Here is a 21,501-nt window from a genome sequence, read left to right on the forward strand (position 1 = left end):
ATCCCTATTAGAGATGAAGAATCCCAAGTTTAAAAGACTACATTTATTGAACATCTGTCATTTTTACCAAAAATATGAGGGTGAAAGAGGAGAGTGAAAAAGCTATCTTAAAGCTCAACATTATAAAAACTCAGATTATGGCATCCAGTCCCATCACTTCATGGCTAATAGAAGGGGGAAAGTGAAAGCCGTGACAGATTTTATTTTCTCGGGCTCCAAAATCACCGTAGATGGTGACTGCAGCCATGAAATTAAAAGATGCTTGCTCCTTGGAAGGAAAGCTATGAAAAGCTAGACAGCATGTTAAAAAGCAGAGACATCAGTTTGTGACAAAGATCAGTATAGTCAAAATTATGGTTTTTCCAATATTCATGTACAGATGTGAGAGTTGAACCATAAAAATGGCTGAGTGCTGAAGAATGGATGCTTTTGAATTGTGGTACTGGAGAAGACTCTTGACAGTCCCTTGGACAGCAAGGAGATCAAACCAGTCAATCCTAAAGGATATCAACCCTGAATATTTATTGGAAGGACTGATGCTGAAGCTGAAGTTCCAGTACTTTGGCCACCTGATGTGAAGAGCCCGCTCACTGGAAAAAGACCCTGATGCTGGGAAAGGCTGAAGACAAAAGGAAAAGGGAACTGCAGAGGATGAGATGGGTAGACAGCATCACTGACTCAATGCACATGATTCCAGCAAACTCCAGGAGACAGTGAAGGACAGAGGAGCCTGGTGTGCTATAGTCCATGGGGTTGCAAAGAGTCAGACATGACTTACTGACTGAACAACAAGTGTTAGAAAACCCAGAAGGTAGTATTCTCCCTAGGAAGGTGAGGTGCAGGGGCAGATGTTCACTGTCTGAGCAGAAAATGTATAAATACAAATTGCTCATTAGATGTCATCTCTCACTGGGCGCTTTTGTCCACCTAAATGTTTGTCCTTAAGAACTGGAAAAATGTGAAAACGAAATGAGAAACCACATGAAGTCCCCAAAACCTTGATCTAAAATCTACCTTCAGCCAACACAAATAGAACTAGAAAATGCATATTTTCCTGCCATTACTAGCAAAATTTAGGGCAATTTGGTTAGTTAAAAATCTAATCATGAGTCACTATTTTTTCTATTTACCCTAATAAATGTTAATAAATTCCTGTTATTATTGTCATTTGCTACCACCATGCATTGAAGATTTGTGTTTATTTCATGTCAAGTGATTTGCTAAGGGTTTCTTAGTAGCTTAATTTAATTTTTTTTAATTATAATGAGGCAGATACTACTATTATCTCATTTGATGGATAAGGAAATTGAGGTTTAGAAGTGAAAAAATCTACACTCAGCTTGCTCCTCACCATATACTCCACATCTTGAAATTTTAGTGACTAATACAAGTATGGGCTTTGGAATCAAATAGATCTGAGTTCAGTCACTGACTAGCTCTATGAAACTGGACTAGGGCACTGAACCTCTCTGTGCCTCACCTTTCTTATCTGTAAAATGGAGATAATGATACAGCACCTTCAAATAAATGTTATAGGGCTTATATATACATTTATATAACGTACATAAAATGCTTGCTCAGAGAGTTCTATATGTGACTCTATTTGAAAAACCCTATGTGTCCTTTTCAATCCCTAATTTACTTTGACTCTCAGCTATTACTGTAGTATATATTACAGACAGGCACTATTTGAAGGGTTGTAAACATGCTAATTCACTCACATGAGATGGGTATTTGTTATCTTCACTTTAAAGGTAATAAAAGTGAAGCACAGAGAGGTTAACCCAAAGAGTCTAGTTTGGAGACTAGCCTTAACCTGAACCATGGTTCCTCACTAAGGAAAACTCATTCCTAAAATCCTCTCCTCCATTGGCTTTCAGGACACTACTTTCCATTTCTTCTCTACCTACAACAGGTGTCTTCTCTGTCTTTAAGTATTGCCATTCCCCAACTTCTGTCCTTTGCTGCATATATTACGCCATCTCTTTGTGTAGTTTTATTGCCTCCTACATATTGATAACACCTGGAAACTGTTAAGACATCCCACTTGCCCTAGTCTGTTCTCCACTCTCCTAGCATAGCATTTTCTACAGGAACATAGCCTCCTATCCAGAGACCACACTTACCAGCCTTCCTTGCTGCTAAGCACAGTCTTGTAAGCCAAGGGAATGTGTGCAGAGGTGCGGAGGGTGGAGCTTCATGCATTGGATGTTCCCCGTCCTACTTCCTCCTCCTCCCCACTACTGCAACTTAAGGAAAACAGGAGCAATTGTGGAAGACAAATGTTTAAAAAAGTGACTGTCTAACCACCTAAGACCCCTGGGTAAACCTGTACAATAGGGCTGCCTGGCAACCTGGACCAGCTGGCTGATCTATGAGAGAGAAACAGAGTTCTACCTTATGCAAGCCATTGTATTTGGAGCTAGCACTTTCCTAAATAGGGCACACAAAACCCAGATCTCTGGCTGAATTCTGTCTCCTGAGCTTCATACTTCCTAGTGGGTTTCTGCACATGGAAGCCCTGACAGGAACCTTAAGCTCAGCATTTCCAAAATGGAGCTAATCAAATCCTACTGCTCCCCTCAACAAATGACTTCTTCATCTCTCCAGAGCCCAAGTCAATGTCAAGCATCCTGTCCTTGCAGCTTCCCTGTCACTCACTCCCCACACCCACCCCAGTCATCATTCTATTCATTCTCCCCCTTTAACTATCTTTCACATTCATTCCCTCCTTGCCCTCCTCAAAGGCACACCTGAATTCCAGCCCTTATAATCACTCATGTGAATTACCTGCACAGTTCCCTACCTGATTCCCTTCTCACCCCATCAAGACACAATTCTCACCTCCACTCAGACTCCACAAAGCCAACCTAATGATTTTTTTAAAGCATAAATTTAAAATTGTCACTCTGTGAGGTACTTTCTTAGGTCAAAATATTATTATGGCTTTCTATATCGGTACCTTCTAAAGGCAAAATTTGCAAGTCTCTACTAATAAAGCACAGGAGGAAAAATAAGTTGAATGGTGAATAGGTAACAGGAAACTCGCCAGTGACTATATTGAGACAGAGAGAGAAAGGAAAGAAGGCATTTGTATACCCGAAGCAAAACCGGCAGAACAGTTCAAGACCTGATTAGATCAAGCAAAGCTTGAAGATAAAAGGAATTTCCACCCCCACCAAGCCCAAACTGGTCCTGCAAGGCTTGGATGATAAGACAGCTATCACCCCAGGTCCCAGTCAACCCCGATCCCTGCCAGCAGTTAACGGAGGAGATAATGAAGTCAGCAGAGAAGCACGAGGGAGTGTCTTTGCCTTTATATAAAGGAGCCCTGAGAATGGAACTTCTTGGGGATATTCCATCTAAATAACCACGGAACTTGAAAAGCTTCCTACCATTCACCGTTCAGGCAATTCTATGTATGTTTATCTGAAAATGGCACTTCATCATTAATAAATCAGCATCCCATAACTACTCTGTCCTCAGCTTTACTTTCCTAACAATGCCTCAAATTGGTGAACTTGTTTGTCTTTTCATCTGGCAATTACTCACAGACTTCAGGATAAAATACACGCATTAGCAGGACATACAGGGCTTTTCATAAGTCAGCACCTGCCCTGTCCAGCCCTTCCCATGCCCCCTGCACCCACTGGGCTGTCCTGCTTCTAGCTCTAATTCTGCACCATTGCCTCTGCCTGAAAAGTCCTTTAGGGACCCAAGCCACCCACATGTTTTTCAGCACCTGGCTAACATTCACTTAGCCTTTAATAAGACTGGAGACCCAGTATCTACTACCTGCTCTGTGTGTTCTCACCGCACAACTCCATTATAAAGACAGTGGCATGAAGAACCGCCCACCCAGTGTCAGGCTTCTTCCCATGCCCCAGGTCAGGATCATCTCCTTCCCACCTCTTTTCCTAGTCACTGACGGGAGGATCATTCCTTCACAGATTTAACCAATTTCACAGTAGTGCAACTGGATGGTACCTGGCCAAGGTTCTAAGCTGTTACCTCTTCCTTCCTGCCTTGGGTTCCTTTTTTCAACACTTTCCCCTAATTTTGTTTGGGGCATGGCAATTTACCTGGTCCCGAGAAGAATCCTACTAGCAGCACAACAGCAGGATGAGCTAGGAAAAAAATAATCCATCCCATACCTAGGTAGAGCTTGCCAGAAGGCCACACCCCCATTCCCCACCCCGTCCTTCTGTACCCACAACACTCTGTCATCTTTCTTCCTCTGGTTCAGAAGTGCTGACATAATATTTATGTGTGTAGGATGCTGTGTGTGAAAATCATAAAATTAAACTTCTATTAGTCAAAGCAGACACATAGGACTGACTCACCTTTCTAATTCTAACAAAAACGTTGGCAGGAGAAGAGTATTAACAAAGAGAGTTGAGGGCTGAGATTACTGCCCCTCCCCAGAAAAAATGTACATAGATTATAAAATGAATATCATTTTCAAGGACAGCAGGGTGCAAAGAAGATGGGTGGGGCCAGGACCTCCAATCCCAGGAAGGCTGAATTCCTGACTCTCAGCTCACTGAAAGGTTAACACACAACTGGGAGAAAAGCCTCAAAACAAGCCATCTCACATGATCACCATGGCTGCCCCCACCTTCAACTTAGGGGAGCATCTCTGCATGTCCGTTTGCTTTCTGAGAGGACTGCAGACCTAGACACATCGTTATCATCTCCGTTCTTTTTCCTGCAAGTCTGGACTCAGAGAGAAAGACACATCCCCTTCATATCCATACCCCTCAGGCTCGTGCTTAGTCGTGTCCGACTCTGCAACCCCATGAACTGTAACCCAGCCAGACTCTTCTGTCCATGGGATTCTCCAGGCCAGAATACTGGAGTGGGTTGCCATTTCCTCCTCCAGGCGATCTTTCTGACCCACGGATCGAACCCAAGACTCCTGCATCTCCTGCATTGCAGGCAGATTCTTTTACTGCTAAGCCAGCGGGGAAGCCCTGCCCTCCTCTCTCTCTCTATTTATATAGAGAGGTTTTCTGTCACTCAGAAAAGAAACAACCAACCATCTAAAAAGGAAGAAATGGTTTAGGGCAAAATTATTTGCCATAAAGGAAAGTATTAAGAATATTTGATATTCAAACCCAATACCACAGGGAACTTGTTAAGATTAAAGGTCTAAAGAAAAAGTGTCTAAATGGCACACAGCTTCGTGGAAACCAGCTCACCGTCTGGCCCTTGCATAACCTCTGTGAATAACTAATTTTCTGAAGAAGCAGTCCATCTCTGAACAGTTGTCTTTCTCCTAACTACAAAACAAAGGATTGTGTCTTTGGACATATACTTTACTTGACTCTCTCTCCCTCTTGCTTGTACATTTGAGTTGGTCCTTTTGAAGTAGGGCCTGTTGTTAGCATGTTTAGCTCCATTTCTTTTTCTTGAGGTGGCACACAGAGGATAAAAATGCTTTTTCAATTTTTTTTGAGGAGATGTTTTTTCTTCATTTTCTGTCTGAGATAGCAAGCACTGTAACTATTCCCTACAACTGTGTTTCTTCACACTTTTAGGTATATTGTCTCTTCCCGAGAAAAGCTGATGAAAGCTATGGATACGGGTCGCTGAAAAATGCATGCAAAATATCAAAAATAATTACAACAGTATCACTTTTCTCTTGAAGCCCATCCAAGAGTTGGGCTTGGGGTAAGGTCCCTGGGCAAGGAGTAAGAAGTCCCTATTTTACCCAAACTTTTAACTCTACCAGCCTTCTTTAGTCTTCTTTCTCTCTTCTTATTCTCCAGTCAAGTCTAGAGCTCTAGTAGCTGACAGGATGGAAAACTCAGCAAGGGAGAGAAGGAAGAGATGCATCTTAGTCCTGTATTTTACCAACTTAAACTCTGATGTTTCATTGAAGCCAAGTCTCACACCTAATATTTAGAGAGTGTGATTACATTAAAAATCAAATTAGAGGGTAGGAAGTAGTCAGGAATCTGTGGTCCAGCCACCTCCAGGTTGAAGGAAGGGTAGCTTTTACACTTGCAGTTTTCTGGGTGAAAAGATACTCTTCAAAAGATCTTTACCAGGCCAAATCCTTGCCACCAACTGGGCTAGGTTCAAATGTCATCTCCTAAGAGAACCTGTTCCTAAACAGCCTGTCTTAAGTAATCCCTTCATAGGGCTTCCCTGATAGTTCAGTTGGTAAAGAATCCACCTGCAACGCAGGAGACCCTGGTTTAATTCCTGGGTCAGGAAGATCCACTGGAGAAGGGATAGGCTACCCACTCCAGTATTCTTGGCCTTCCCTTCTGGCTCAGCTTGTAAAAAATCTGCCTGAAATGCGGGCAGCTGGGTTCAATCCCTGGGTTGGGGAGATCCCCTGGAGAAGGGAAAGACTACCCATTCCACTATAGTCCATGGTGTCACAAAGAGTTGGACACGACTGAGTGACTTTCACTTCACTTTCACCAAGAAAGTCATTCTTCAGCACATGGCCCTGTTGAGAGTCTTTAAAGTGCTTTTCACCACTTGAAATGATCTTTTACTGCTATTTTTTTCTTGTTAAATGTCTAACTAGAATATATGTTATACTGCAGGAGAACTTTTTGTCTCCAACATTCTCCACTATATCTTCAGCATTCACAACAGCACTTGGAAACCAGTAAGCAAAACTTTTGAATGAATGAATGGGACAGAACCAAATTGATGTTCAGAGATATTTTCATCTGTGAATTTTTGAATGTATACTTTTATACAAGTGGATAGCTCATTACAGATATTTGAGGAGCTGTGTGCCAAACCAAACAATACCTCTGATAAAAATGTTTTTAAAATGTGTGATTACTGCTCTATTTCCACTCTGTCATTTTTCACAGATTTCAAATATGTCATAAAATATTATTGGGTCAGGGACCATGCAGGCCACCAGATGGTTCAGAATGATTTATTTCCTTGATTTCAGACTGCTGAAGAAAGATTGCAGGAAGAAAGTCAGTTCTTATCTCTAAGCTTACAGAATATGAAAGATAAAAGGGACCTTGAAGTTCATCTAGTCCAGATTCACTCTTAATTTAAAAATCCATTCTACCCACCAATGACATAGTTATCTGACCTTGACTTTAATATTTTTAGTGATGAGACACTCACTGTTTTACAAGAGAACCTTTATCACAATTGGACGGATTTTGATGAGCAAGGTCTTCCTTCTATTGATTCAAAATTTCCTTCCTGTAACTTCTGGCCCTTGGAGCAACAATGAATAAGTCTAGTTCCTGTTCAGAATGATGAACTTTGAAATATTAGGAGACATCAAAATATCTCTTTTTAGTACTTACTATTTCAGAATAAATTTCCTGAATACCAATAGCTGTTCCTCACTTGTTTACCCTTTTAGACCCCTCATAGTTCAGGTGGATGATCTCTGGGAACAATTTGGAAATGTTCTCCAGGGCAGAGAGGAAATAACTCTTATCTTTAATGATGGATTTAATTGTATTTGTGCCATAAAGCTACTAAGTTATCCACTTTTGTACGTCAGCTATACATATAATTATGTGCTATATCATTATCAATATCAGCATCTGTTATTAATTATAAAATGCAAATGCAAATTACTCTGATATAATGAACCTCTATCTCTGCTGGAAGTCTGTCTCAGACTTCCAGAGAACATCTCAGAACTGATAATGTCAGCTTGCTTTGGAAAGTCTTTGATGAAAATACGAAAAAAACTTTTAAAATAATATGGATCATCAATTGGCCCATGCACAATAGTGTAGCTCTTTTTAATCTTAAAATTCATGTAACAGCAATTATAGACATCCTGAAGTAAAGCACCATTAAAATACTACCAGCAAAAGTGAATTGCCTTTTTAAACCAAAAATTTTCATTAAATATTTAATTAATTGCTTCTCAACTAAGTAACAAAATTGAAGTGAATCTGTCCATATTCAGATTTTGTGGGAAGATATGGCAAATTCATCCATGTTCTGTCATTCTCAAGGGTAAATATTGGTTATAATCATATTACTAGTATTAATCACCAAAGAAGGTAGAAATTATTATATATGTAGCCCAATAATTTCCCATATTGACTTCCTACTCCTAAGAATTAACAAATGGATTAGACTAAGTTCACACTAGGAACACTGATAGGTTTCAACTCATATGTCTACATTCACATCTATTCTGTAATCATCTGGGGCTTTTTATGGATTTTGGTTTTGGATTTTATTCTGAATTTTTTTTTTTTAATCCCAGGAGGCAGCACTCCCTGGGGCTCACATTCCAATAAGTAAATGTCTGTCTATAATCATCTGTTTTGCTTTTTTTTTAAACCTAGTGGTGAGTTATAATGTCTTCGAATATCCACAATTATGTCTGCATTTACTATTATCTTAGAAATATTTAGCACAACCTCCTGTTTTATGAAATCAACAAGACTTTAACTATTGAACTTAGGTGACCATCCCTACTACAGATACCAACCAATATTCAGCTTTCACCCCCCAAAAAAGATGTAGGATATCACTGAGGAACTCAAGAGACACTGAACAAATAATTCTTTGTTCAATATATCTTGTATATTCTTTTCATTCAAAGCCAAAATGCTACTAAGCATAATATGCTTAAAATGATAACATCTAAACACAGTACTTCCAAGTAGTGTGGGGCATGACTACAAGTATTTTGATTATTCTTTAAAATAAACAACCTGAGTTATTCAGCTGCTTCAAAAATTCTCAGCCCCTCCAAATTCATATGTTAAGGCCCTAATCCCCAGAACCTCAGAATGTGATCTTATTTGAAAATAGAGTCTCTGCAGATAGAGTTAGTTAAGATGAGGTCATAGCAGGGAAGGATGGGCCCCTGGTCCAGTGTGACTGGTGTCCTTATGAAAAAGGGAAACTTGGAGACAAATGCAAACAGGGAGACTGCCATGTAAAGATAAAGGCAGAGACGTGGGTGATGCTTCTACAAGCCAAGGAATGCCAGTGATGGACAGCAAACCACCAGAAACTGAGGGAGAGGCACAGAACAGATGTTTCCTCACAGGCATCAGAAGGAACCGACCTTGCTGACACCTTCATCTCAGACATACAGCCTTTAGAACTGTGAGTGAATAAATATGTTTTGTCTAAGCTACTCACACTGTGGTACTCTCCTACCTTAGGAAGACTAACACAATTCTGAATCTCTTAAAAATATTTGGCACTTCTCTCTGTGGCATGTCTTCAGAGCCCAAAGAACTTTATTTTGGATATCTTAAATGTGACATAGCCTTGTCCTCTCATATGAATTTTTTAACAGCCAAAAGTTACTCATATTTAAGGTATGTATGAGATGAAGCATTTGTATGGGTAATCCAGCATCTTTTTCAAATTTGTTAATTTACACTATAAATTAATAAAACTGATTTTCTCTTTGTGTATCTTTACAACTGACTTTAGCAAATGGCCTAAAAGGTGTTTGGAACAATAATAGTATTTCCAGGGAAAAACAGATGTGTGTTGTGTGTATATATTATATTATGAATGGTGTCAATTGTTATTTTTATGTTAAGATGATTTGTGGTACCCAGATGCTTGACTGGTGAGGTATCTGGGAAATGATCCCAGCCCATCAGCTGGAGCAGCTTCCCGGCATCTGATTTACGTTTTGAGCCTCCATTCTAGATCAAGACTATAAAACCTTCTGTAAAGATGTTTATATCTGTGTGGTCCTACATAGGAACTGCTAGCCCCAAGTAGCTGTGGAGCACTTAAAATGTGGCTAATGCAACTGAGCAAATGCAATTTTTATTTGGTTTAATTTTAATTGAAATAAGAACATGTAGCTATTGGTTGGTAAAGAATCCACCTGCAATGCAGGAGACCTGGGTTCAATCCCTGGGTCAGGAAGATCCCCTGGAGACGGAATAGACTACCCACTGCAGTATCCTTGGGCTTCCCAGTGGCTCAGATGGTAAAGAATCCACCTGCAATGTGGGAGACCTGGGTCCAATCCCTAGGTTGGAAACATTCCCTGGAGGAGGGCATGAAAGCCCACTTCAGTATTCTTGCCTAGAGAATCCCCATGGACAAGGAGCCTGGCAGGCTACAGTCCATGGGGTCTTGAAGAGTCAGACATGACTGAGCGACTAAACACAGCACAGCTATACTAAGCACAGCACAACTATACTGGAATGATGTAGTTCTAATTTTAACTTGAAAATAGGATTCCCTTAATGAAGTTTGAAAGTCACCATTAAAAATGAAGGAATAAGAACGATTCTGCTAACAAATGAATAACTGATGATTCCAATAAATTCTCCCAGAAAACGTAACTATGAAAGTTTCTTGGCCACTTGATAACTGATTTGAATCCTAGTGAGCATCTGTCATTAAACCAGCTAAAACTAACATCACTGATCATTAACCAGCAGGGGGACCTGAAGACTTGAGGATAGCATTTTCTCTGGGGAGTGGAGAGAAACACACAATTGTGTGTGTGTGTTTTGTCATTTTGTTTTGTTTTGTTTGTTTTCTTCCTCTCCCCCACTCCCATGTTTTAGTATATACGGAAGCCCTAAATACCTATTCTGCTCAGGAACTCCAAACCTTGTCTTCCTGAAAATCCAGAGTTAGTCACACACTCTGCATGTCTATTTTAAAAGCACCCTTAGGAGACGGCAATGGAGCTTGGTTCTAGATAACACAGTTCAAACTCCAATTAATTCTAAAACCTAATCTTTCCCAATTTTCTCTGTTAAAATGTGATCAGTATTCAGACTTTTATGTTTACTTTTAGCTTGGTTCCCTTTCTTCACATTTCAGAGGAAAAAATATTTCAAGTTCTTCATATTTAGATAGAGGAGGAAAATTGCACTGGCCCGTTGTTGGTTCTTTACTTCCATGATAAGTGAATGACACAGGGCCCTACCTCTTGGTAGAGGTCACTGAGATCTTCCTGGTGGGCCTGTCTGGAACATCCTGGGAATTCCCTAACACAGCAGGAATCCGGGGGCCAGTCCATCTCTGTCATTTCCAGCCAGTCGGTGAAATAGACAACGCCACAGCACTTGAACTGCAAAAGAATGACCGGTCAGGCTCAGAAACAACAAAAATATTTTCTTAACTTTTGGGAGATTAAACGTTAGATTTCTTAAATTTTTGCACCCAGAGCTGAAGTCACTTCTGTCATCACCTAATGATATGTGCACATTCTATACTGACAACAGAAATGTAGAAGAGGACTTCATAATGGAACAATTCTGAACAATAACGCCCATAATGCACGAAGACAGATCAGGCATGACTGAGACTCATTCCCCAAGTGTAAGCTCCTCTACAAGTGATCATAGAGCGATAGTATTAATATGCATACTAACAAAACAAATAGCTGAAATCATGCATTTAACATTAAGCCTCTAGCTACTAGGGAATAGTTGATCAATCTGTTTGCATATTGCCTAGTTACCGACTTAACTGCTTCACAAATTCAAATATTATACTAAATGTTTCTGCAATCTCTGTAGAAAGATTTTTGGCCAACAGCCCACATCACAAATATTACCCAACTTGAGTTCATTAACCACTAAATTTCCAAAAGTTTCTGAGATATAAACATAGGTTTGGCCGACAAAATTTTATTCAACTGAGTGAGAATCTTGAAAAAAGCTGTCATATCCTATCACCATAATCTCAGAAAAAATGATGTGCTTTTAGCTTGAATAAAGTTGGGTTTAAGACAAACTAAATTGTCTTTTTTTTTAAGTCTCATTTCACCAAGTATTAACAAAAACTTTCTCTGGCCAAGGTTTAGAAACACTGCTTAAGGACTGCTTAATTTAGATTAGATTCAGAGTAATTAACTATGAAAACTTTCTGCCCTTGGGTAGAGGAGGATTACTCTTCCATACAGTCAGAAAGAAGGACTATACATGAGCAGTCACTGAGAAGAATTCTGCCAAGAGCAGCTGGCTTTGAAAATCATGTGGACCAACTGATCAATCTGTGTTCAGGATTAACTCTGCATCATAAAATATCACAACCCACCATTTCAAAATTTATCTAAAACAAACTTTAAAGAATTCTGAACTTCTTTTGTGAAATGAAACAAGAGATGATTTAACATGTTTTCAGTTGTTTAAACATCTATTTTGAAACAGAAAAAAAATCATCTTGAATACTATAAATGATGAATCACTGATGCTATGAGTAATATTAAATTTTCCAAGAAACTTGAGAAAAAATTTTAGTATTTTCATTTTATATATTTTTGTCTAAAAGATACAATTATGCCACAAATATCAGAAATTAAGGCAAACATAATTTAATACCATATATTTCACCTGTCATTAAGTATCCATAAAAACACACACATAGTAGAAATGACCACTTTCTCAAAATCATAAACTACTACATTTCCAGGTTAGTCTTTTTACATCCCTGCATGCAGAGGAAACCTACTTCTCATTTCCTAACATCGTGTGTTTTTCTGTGTGATGACAGGAGGACAGTTCTGGGAACACTCTGACTCCATCCACAATGGAACAGTCCATTTATCTGGCCTTGTCATGAAGTGAGGGGCTGCACAGAAATGACTTTTCCAAATAATTTAAGCATTTCATGTTTTGGACCAAACACTTTTTTATTTTAATAAGTCACTGAGATATTGTTTCTTTTTACATAATTGTTTTTCTTCATCAATAGAAGATACTGAATTGATACTGAAATTCTTCCTGAGAACTCCCTTATGACACAAACCCATTCTTAAGCCATACATGACTATGGACTACATCTCCTTAGACTATTCCTGCCTCCTGTAGAGTCACATTGTGAGATGGAATCACTTCTCTAACATGTTGTCAACTGGAAAATCCCACCACCATTTCACATAAGCAGAACCAGATGAACAGGTCAAGTAAGTTACCAAGATCACCAATCAGTGAGTGATGGAGCCTATTCATTCCCAAGCCTGTACTCCCACCTCTATGTTAAAAAAAAAAATACATTTTTAGCATCAGTTTTTTTAAAAAATATTGAATAAACATCACTAGGTCTCAAGTGAGTTTCCACTAAAGTGAGATGCATGCCTAAACCACACTGAATGAAAAGTCAGGAAAACTGCTGCCTGACAAGGTTGCTCTCAGCTCTACAATTTATTTTGGGAGAAGAGTGTTATCAGCTGAACTGTGTCCTCCCGACCCTACCAGCAAAATTCATGGGGTGAGGTTCTAACCTCCAGAATGTGACCATATTTGGGAAGAAATATCCTTACAGAAGTAATTTAATTAATCTAAGGTCACAAGGGTGGGACCTAGTCCCATATGCTGCTGTTTAGTCGCTCAGATGTGTCTGACTCTTTGTAACTCCATGGACTGTAGCCCACCAGGCTCCTCTGTCCATGGGATTCTTCAGGCAAGAATACTGGAGTGGGTTGAAATTTCCTCCTCCAGGGAATCCCATAGGACTGATGTCTTTATAAGAAGGGGAAATTTAAACACAGAGGGAAGATGACACAAAAGAAGACACAAGGAGATGACTTTGGCCATCTACAAGCCCAGGACAGAGGTCTCAAAAAAAAAAAAGCAATCCTGCTGATGCCTTGATCTCAGACTTCCAGCCTCCAGAATTGTGAGACAATACATTTCTGATGTTTAAGCCACCCAGTCTGTGGTACTTTGTCATGGATGCAGCTCTAGCGAATTAATACAAGGGCCTTTGAAAAACTCTTCCAGGAGGCCCAGAGGTCTTCCCCACCTCCTTTTGGGTGAAATAGGCCTACGAGATGGAGGAGAGAACTTAATATACAACAAATCCAAACACAGGAGCGCTATTGTTTGCAGTGCTATACAGTCTACCTAAGTTGGATCCCTCTTTGTACCATTAGGGGGAAAAAAAACACCTCACTTTATTTTTTGACTTGGAATATCATGGTCTACAACACAAATCTCAGAAAATAAAGAGCTCTGGGAAGCTCCCATTCAGGGCAGTAGCTGAACAGAGCTTACTATAAATTCCCCACATGCTTCATTTATTTTCCCTTCACATTGCTTTTAATACAGAGGAAAAATAAACAAACAAAGTCAGGAAGCATTTAAATAAACAGGAAATCTGTGCTGCAATGATAATTTTCACCATCTCAACAACTGTAACACAAAGAGCCAGATTTGGAGTTTACCCTGGACTTGAACCTCTGCCCATATCCAAGACAGAGTGACTGAGCAGAGAGCAGGACACCTATTGTGCAAGACACTGATCCTCAAACACTCGGAGCCCAGGGTTAAATGACATGAACAGAAAGAGATATACTTGGTCACCTGAGAATCTCACTCCAATCACGAGGAAACTGCTTGGGAGAAGAATTTTGCTTGAATCAATGGTTAAAGTAACCAGATTTTAAGCAACTAAATATAGTCCCTCTTTGAGAAGATAATGGGATGAGGTACTATATGCAAAGTAAGTACAAAAACCTAAAAGCACCTAACTTTGTAATGTTATTATTAACAATCATAAGCTAAATGAGATCAAACTCAGGATCCCATTTAATTTTCTCAACACCCAGAAGAGACAGGTGCTTTTATTATCCCCATTTTGCAGATGAGGAGACTGAGGCTTAAAGAAGTTAAGAAAATTACAGAAGCTCATGTAATAGTAAGCAGCAGAGCTAGAATTTGAAGGAAGGTCTTTGTTTCTAAAAAGCTATGCTTTTAATGATATACTGAGTCCTAATTCCCCAATGAGACCCATTATTTTAAATTTCTTAATGGTGTTTAAATTATAGGAGAGCTCTAAAAATCATGAAAAATGATCCATTCAAATACAGCTTGGGTAGTTATCAAGGAATTGTCATTAAAAAGGGAAAATTTACAGTAGTTTAGCAAAAGAGCTTTAAAAAACTTTAAAATATACGTGAACCATGTGAAATGAAGGGGAAATGATGTATATGGGAAGAAAAGCAGGGCATAGAGCTACTTCAAGTACTTCTTGATAAAGAACTACACCAGTGGTAACTAAATCATGGGCTTAACTGCTCAGCACAGAGAAAATGACCAAAGCCAAAGCTCTGCATACTCATGAACATGTGCCATTTATTCCATAACCTCTACCTTAGAAAATGTAGCACTTACCTCTCTCTGAAAAAAATTCCAAGCATGAGTAAGCCACCGGTATCTCGGTAAGCCATAATTTGTCATTCTGGCTTTCAAAGTGACCATGTCTGACCACTGAACTGGAACCTAGAAATTAAAAGAAACAAAATATCAACAACTCTAACATTCAAACAGCCACATTCAGACACATATATGTTTACATATTCACAAACACAATCACTCATAGACTCATCCACATATACTTACTTGGAATATACTGCAGTTGACAGATACTATCTTAAATTTATATTTGTTTGTGGTTTAAATTAACTCAGGGTTATTAAAAACTTAGTGAATAATCTCTACATGTGCTAAATGAGGAGTTACTTCATACTAAGCAAAATAATGTGAAATCACTTAATGCCAATATCAAGTTTAAGGAAATCACAAACAAATAAGCTATGTGTTCTATGGGCTTCCCTGGTGGCACAAACAGTAAAGAATCTGCCTGCAATGTGTTCTATAGATACACCTGAAGAGCTCCTAATAACAAACGATCCCTGCTGAAAAATGCCCTTTGATTTGAGTATATAATGCTATGAAATTGTTCTTTGAAGTGACTGCAGATTATGATACTAAAATAAACAGAGAAGAATTAAGAACAGAAAGAGTTTAGCTCAAGTCAAGCCTCATTCCAGAATAACCTTGTAAATACATTTTCAAGAATTGGATTTTAGAGGCAATTAACAGAGTTTAATCACAACAGAGCTTCAGGTACACAATACAACAGCTGGCAAGAAATTTAGTTTCAGCATATCATGCTGTGATTTTCTTATAGCTGGAATTTGATTTATTAAAACATTGTTTTGAATTTTTATATCTGTCATGAGAGACATTAATCTATAGTTTTCTTTTAATCTCTTTGTCTAGTTTTTGGCATCATGATAATGCTGGCTACATAGAATGAGTTGGAAGGTATTTCCTCCTCTTCAACCTTTTTGGAAGGGTTTGTATAGATTTATCTACAGTGCCACAGGAGAAATGGGGTCACACAAATCGTAGTCTCTCCACACCTGTGGTATTAAAGTAACTCTTAGGAGACTAGACAGACGTCCACATCTGATCTATAGGGCAATATGAACTGGGCTTAGTTGAGCAAATTTGACACTAATTCAAGATTCATATCTTTTTGAAATCTTATTTTTAACAATAGTAATATCAACAGTAGTTTAAATATTCCTGGCCACAAAAAATCTTCATTTTGTTCCTTTGTTAATTTTCATTTTTATTACTTGGAAATGCACAATACAAAAGAAAACACCCCAACATCTAGGCACACAACTTTGTTCCCTAAATAATGAGTTGATTGGGTATTCTTTGTGTTCATATGGTTTCAACAAAGTTCAGAGAACTAACCAAAGTTCAAGCTACTTCCTATAAATTCTTATTATTTCATATCCTTTGAACATAAAATAAATGGAAGTGAAATACATTCTCTAGAAATGTATGATTGGAAGCAGTTAGTATTATTGACAGATTTTATCTAGAGAAGGAATGATGAATGGGAAGTGAATATGTATAAAAAACAGAAATAATGGGGAAATAGGCTGTCTGACCCCAAATATCTTGATTCGGTTATTGCTATTGTTCAGTCAGTAAGTTGTGTCTGACTCTTTGCAGCCCCATGGACTGCAGCACGCCAGGCTTCCCTGTCCTTCATTGCCTCCCAGAGTTTGCTCAAAGTCATGTTCATTGTGTCGATTGCCATGTTCATTGCCATGTTCACTGCCATCCGACCATCTCATCCTCTATTGCCCCCCTTCTCCTCTCGCCCTCAGTCTTTCCCAGGATCAGGATCTTTTTGGTTATTAGATCTGGTTATTAGAACAGTCTTATTTTTAATTTATTTTCCAAAATAAATATAAGTTGTTTCCCTCTTGTGACCACAATCCATCTGAGACTAAATATAGCAAGAAACAGAGGAGGTCATTGAGGTTCTGGCACAAAATGCAGTGATCTGGCCATGAAGGAAAACACACACGTATATTGGCTTCTTGCGTGGAACAGCTAAGAGCACAAAGCCCATTCTATGTAAAGGCTGGGTTCTGCAAAATTTGGCAGCTAATAAACCTTAATGGCACTTTTCATTCACACTGCTATTAGTGCAAAAGCAATAAAAAAAATTCTGACAAACTTTTTTCCTAAAGGACTACTTTCCACATTTCTCTTTTAAACAGCCCTTATTTTATCCTGGTGACTTAATGGAGGGGGGAGGAGATTTACACAAGCAAAACAGTGATGTATGCTTCAGCTGGCACAGCAGTGTACACCCATGCAGCACCACTGTGATACTAAGAAAATATTTGCCAATGACCCCTTCATAGAATAGAAGAAAGTACCTAAAATACATACATTCCTTTCTGTCTCCTCAAGTTCCTTAGAATTACATTAGAGTCCAAAGATTTCCTTTCAAATACTTAAATTAATTCATTTCAAACTCATTGTAACTTAGGAAATTAATCAAATATTAATATGACATACACACTATGTAAACCATTTTTAAAATCCACTAGAAAGTAAACTCACTTTGAAAACCTTTTAATTACCAAAAAAGAACAAAAATGTTGAAATGAGGCCATCAAGAATTATATAGTTAAGTTCGGTCACTCAGTCGTGTCCGACTCTGCAACCCCATGGACCGCAGCACACCAGGCTTCCCTGTCCATCACCAACTTCTGGAGCTTGCTCAAACTCATGTCCATCGAGTTGGTGATGCCATCCAACCATCTCATCCTCTGTCCTCCCCTTCTCCTCCTGCCTTCAATCTTTCCCAGCACCAATATACTGTATAATTACTGTATAATTTATGAGAATTATATAATTTACTATCTATTCTTAAATGTTAAGGAGATCCATGTGTTTTTTGAAATCAGAAACAATTAATGACACCAAAACTGAGTCCCTGGACCCAATTACCACTTCACTTCCTTAACAAACCAAGTTTCTAGGGATAGTGTGAAAATATGATTTTCAAAGACAGCAAGAGCCTTTCTATTTTAATGGGACATTTTGTTTTTAAGATAGTGTTTAACTTTATATTAAACTAGCTAGAACCTGCCCTGACTTTTCAATTTTTAACAGAGAAGAAAATAACGATAAATTCCCTCTTCTTCCTGAGAGTTGTCACATATTGAAAGCGTGAGTATTTTCAGAGGGGTTCAGAGGTGTGGCAGTGCCAAAGGGCAGCCTACGTGTAAGCTGAATTATGTAGAGTAGCCACTAGGCTGTAATTATCACTTAGTATTAAAACAGAGTCACAGTACAGTTGCAGATTCAACATAGAACCTTTAAAAACTGCATCAGTACCAGAAATGTCTTCAATTTTCTCACACAGCTCCCAAAATGCCTCTCAGAAACGTAAAAGAATTTTCTCTTCTCAAGAGCTCTTAGGGGCTTCCCTGGTGATCTGGAGGTTAAGACTCCACGCTTCCACTGCAGTGGGCAAGGGTTTGATCCCTGGTCAAGGAACTAAGATCTCACATGCCACACAGACAAATAAATACATAGTAAAAAATCAAACAAACAAACAAAAAAGAGCACTCTTAAGTTTTTAAATGTTGAAGACTCATCTGGAGAACTTGCCACAAATACAAATACCCAGTCCCCGCCTTTCCCTCTATTCCAATTTAGCAGGTCTGGCCTACAGACTTATACTGTGCGTTTTAAAGAATCACTCTGATGGACTCCTGCTATACACAACCCAAAGACTACATGTTGAAAAAAGCATCATCTTCCTGAAATAGAATTCTTCTATGAGGCTCAGAGTAGGCAGCCTTCACAGACATACAAAGGTGCTCAACCTCACTGATAATCAATGCACCAATTTTTACCAATGGAGTGAGCAAACATTAAAGAAGTGATAATGCCCAGTGGAGCAAAGGTGTGAGTGGTAAACCAAACATGGCTGGTAAAACCTTAAGGTTAAGAAACTCTCATTCTCATTCATTCTTAACGCACACTTCTTAATTTGGAAGAAGACACTTCAGCTTGCTGTAAATAGAAGGGCGTGTTTCCTAGACATCAGCCTACAGCTGAAGTCAGCATTTTACAAGGTTTTCAAGTAGCTTTTCAAGATTTCTTAAGACCTGTTGCAAATGTGAACATTTCCTATTATTCACTCAGAACTTCATAAAATTGTTCAAGAACATATATTATTTTGGTTTATTATATCCATATCTAAGCAATCTGTGGAATTAAAGACATGTATTGGAGTAGAGAAAATGAAATATTACAAATTACACTTTGGAACTAACTGTGATGTAGAGACAGGAGAGAAAACATTACATTTTAGAAGTATTGGGAGTATGCATTGTGACAGAAAGCATAAACATTCAAATTAATAACCATGTACCTAACAAATCCAGAGTATCTGATTTAAAAGGCTGAACAAATACTGTTTCAGAGTGTGGTTATATTCCATTTTGAACTCACCATTATTTCTTGTTCATATGTCCAAACACCACAAGCCAGTTCTACACAGAAAATGACAAGTAAACTTCCAAAATACTGTAGGAGAACAGAAAATGAATGCTGTTAGGATAGAATCAAAGTTAAATACAGTCATTAGAGACAAGCTAAGTATTATTCAGTGTTGTTCACCCAAAGAACAAGAAACCAGAGACACATATTCAAGAAGCTCCCTCCCTAGGGAGCAGATGGGGAAAATTTCAGCAAATTTTGAGGCATCGGCAGACAACATTCAATACTTACCTAAGTGGGTCGTTTGGATAGTACTCCATTTATCAAATGCTTTTATAATTAATTCTCTCAACAGATAACACTACCTTATTTTACAAATGAAGAAATTAATGAGAAAGTATACAATATGACTTGCTCAAGAACATGCATAATAAATTTTAGAGACCTAGACCACTGCACGTGTTCTGTGTGCTGTTCCTTGCCACTTCTCCAGTCAAGCAGGTCACTTTACAGAGTAAATAGTAAAAGGGTGAGAAAGAATGGGCTTTCTGAAAGTTCACTAATTCCAGCAGAATTAAAACAACTCCACTGGACTTTCTAGTGGTGCAGTGGATAAGGATCCGCCTGCCACTGCAGGCGACATGGGTTCAATCCCTGGTCTGGGATGATTCCACATGCCGCGGAGCACCTAAGCCCATGTGCCCCAACTACTGAGTTCAAGCTCCAAAGCCTGCAAGCCACAACTACTGAGCCTGTGTGCTGCAACTACCGAAGCCCACATACCCTACAGCCAGCAAGCCACAACTGCTGAGCCCATGTACGGCAACCACAGAAGCTCGTGCGCCTAGAGTTTGTGCTCTGCAACCAGAGAAGCCAGGCCAGTCATGGAAAATTTGTCTTCTCTGGTGCCAAAAAGGTTGGGGACCATTGCTATACAAAAGATAAAGTAATATTTTCTTAAAGAGATTCCATTTTATAAGTCCTTTTATTTTCAGCCTATGTAGTATTTCTGGTCAGTTTCAATCTACTCAGATCTCATTTCCAAGTACTGCCTTACTTTGAAGATTTTAGCCTTAATTAGAAGAAAATTCGTGAACACAGTACTCCAAGTCAGTTTTTCTCCAAATTTACCTTAATACTTAAGAAATGTCTGCTGCTGCTGCTGCTGCTGCTAAGTCACTTCAGTCATGTCCGACTCTATGCGACCCTATAGACAGCAGCCTACCAGGCTCCCCTGTCCCTGGGATTCTCCAGGCAAGAACACTGGAGTGGGTTGCCATTTCCTTCTCCAATGCGTGAAAGTGAAAAGTGAAAGTGAAGTCGCTCAGTCGTGTCCAACTCTTAGCGACCCCATGGACTGCAGCCCACCAGGCTCCTCCATCCGTGGGATTTTCCAGGCAAGAGTACTGGAGTGTCTAGACATGAACAATATCATATCTTCACTTTATATTACAAAACAACAACAACAAATGTTCAATAACTATTTTCTAGGTAAATGTTCTTATCTTTAATAAGACCCTAGGAGAAAGTGAGAGTCCAGAAAAAAAAAAAAAAAATTACACTATGATATACTTTTGCTTTCTCAGATCTCCAACCTAAGTTTTGTCCAAAACTGACTTCCGGTTAGGGTTAGGATGAGATAAAACCATCCTCATATTGATCATTGCACAGAGAATCACTCAGTCACTTTTAGTTTAAGGGCTGGATCTAAGAGCAGCATTTATAAAACCTGGTGTTAATCCATAGTTTACACAGAACAAAACCAGCAAAGAATTCAGCAACAGCTCCTGCTGAGCTTTGTTATGGTAGGAAGTGTACATACGTATCACATTTCACTACAAAACCGTCTGTTGTCCTCAACATTATTGGAACATTAGTGGATCTCTCCTAATGATGTCAACCTGTGTCTCTCCAGCTCTTACTCTCCCCCACACACATGCTGTGCTGAGATGATCTGTACCAATCACATTTGCTTCCTTGG

General features: G+C 38.9%; 1 protein-coding gene across 2 annotated transcripts in view; it reads right to left on the reverse strand.

Annotated features, from left to right (window-relative positions):
• Positions 1–21,501, reverse strand: part of TSPAN12 (tetraspanin 12) — a 66,368-nt gene that overhangs the window by 7,189 nt on the left and 37,678 nt on the right. For both annotated transcript variants that reach the window (XM_061414526.1, XM_061414527.1), the window contains exons 5-7: positions 19,533–19,607; positions 15,081–15,188; positions 10,889–11,032 (exon numbers count right to left, since the gene is read on the reverse strand). In XM_061414526.1, coding sequence (XP_061270510.1) covers positions 10,889–11,032; positions 15,081–15,188; positions 19,533–19,607 — 327 coding nt within the window. The remainder of the gene's footprint in view (positions 1–10,888; positions 11,033–15,080; positions 15,189–19,532; positions 19,608–21,501) is intronic.

Source organism: Bos javanicus, chromosome 4 (assembly GCF_032452875.1).
Source record: "Bos javanicus breed banteng chromosome 4, ARS-OSU_banteng_1.0, whole genome shotgun sequence".
In the NCBI taxonomy this organism is placed as follows: domain Eukaryota; kingdom Metazoa; phylum Chordata; class Mammalia; order Artiodactyla; family Bovidae; genus Bos; species Bos javanicus.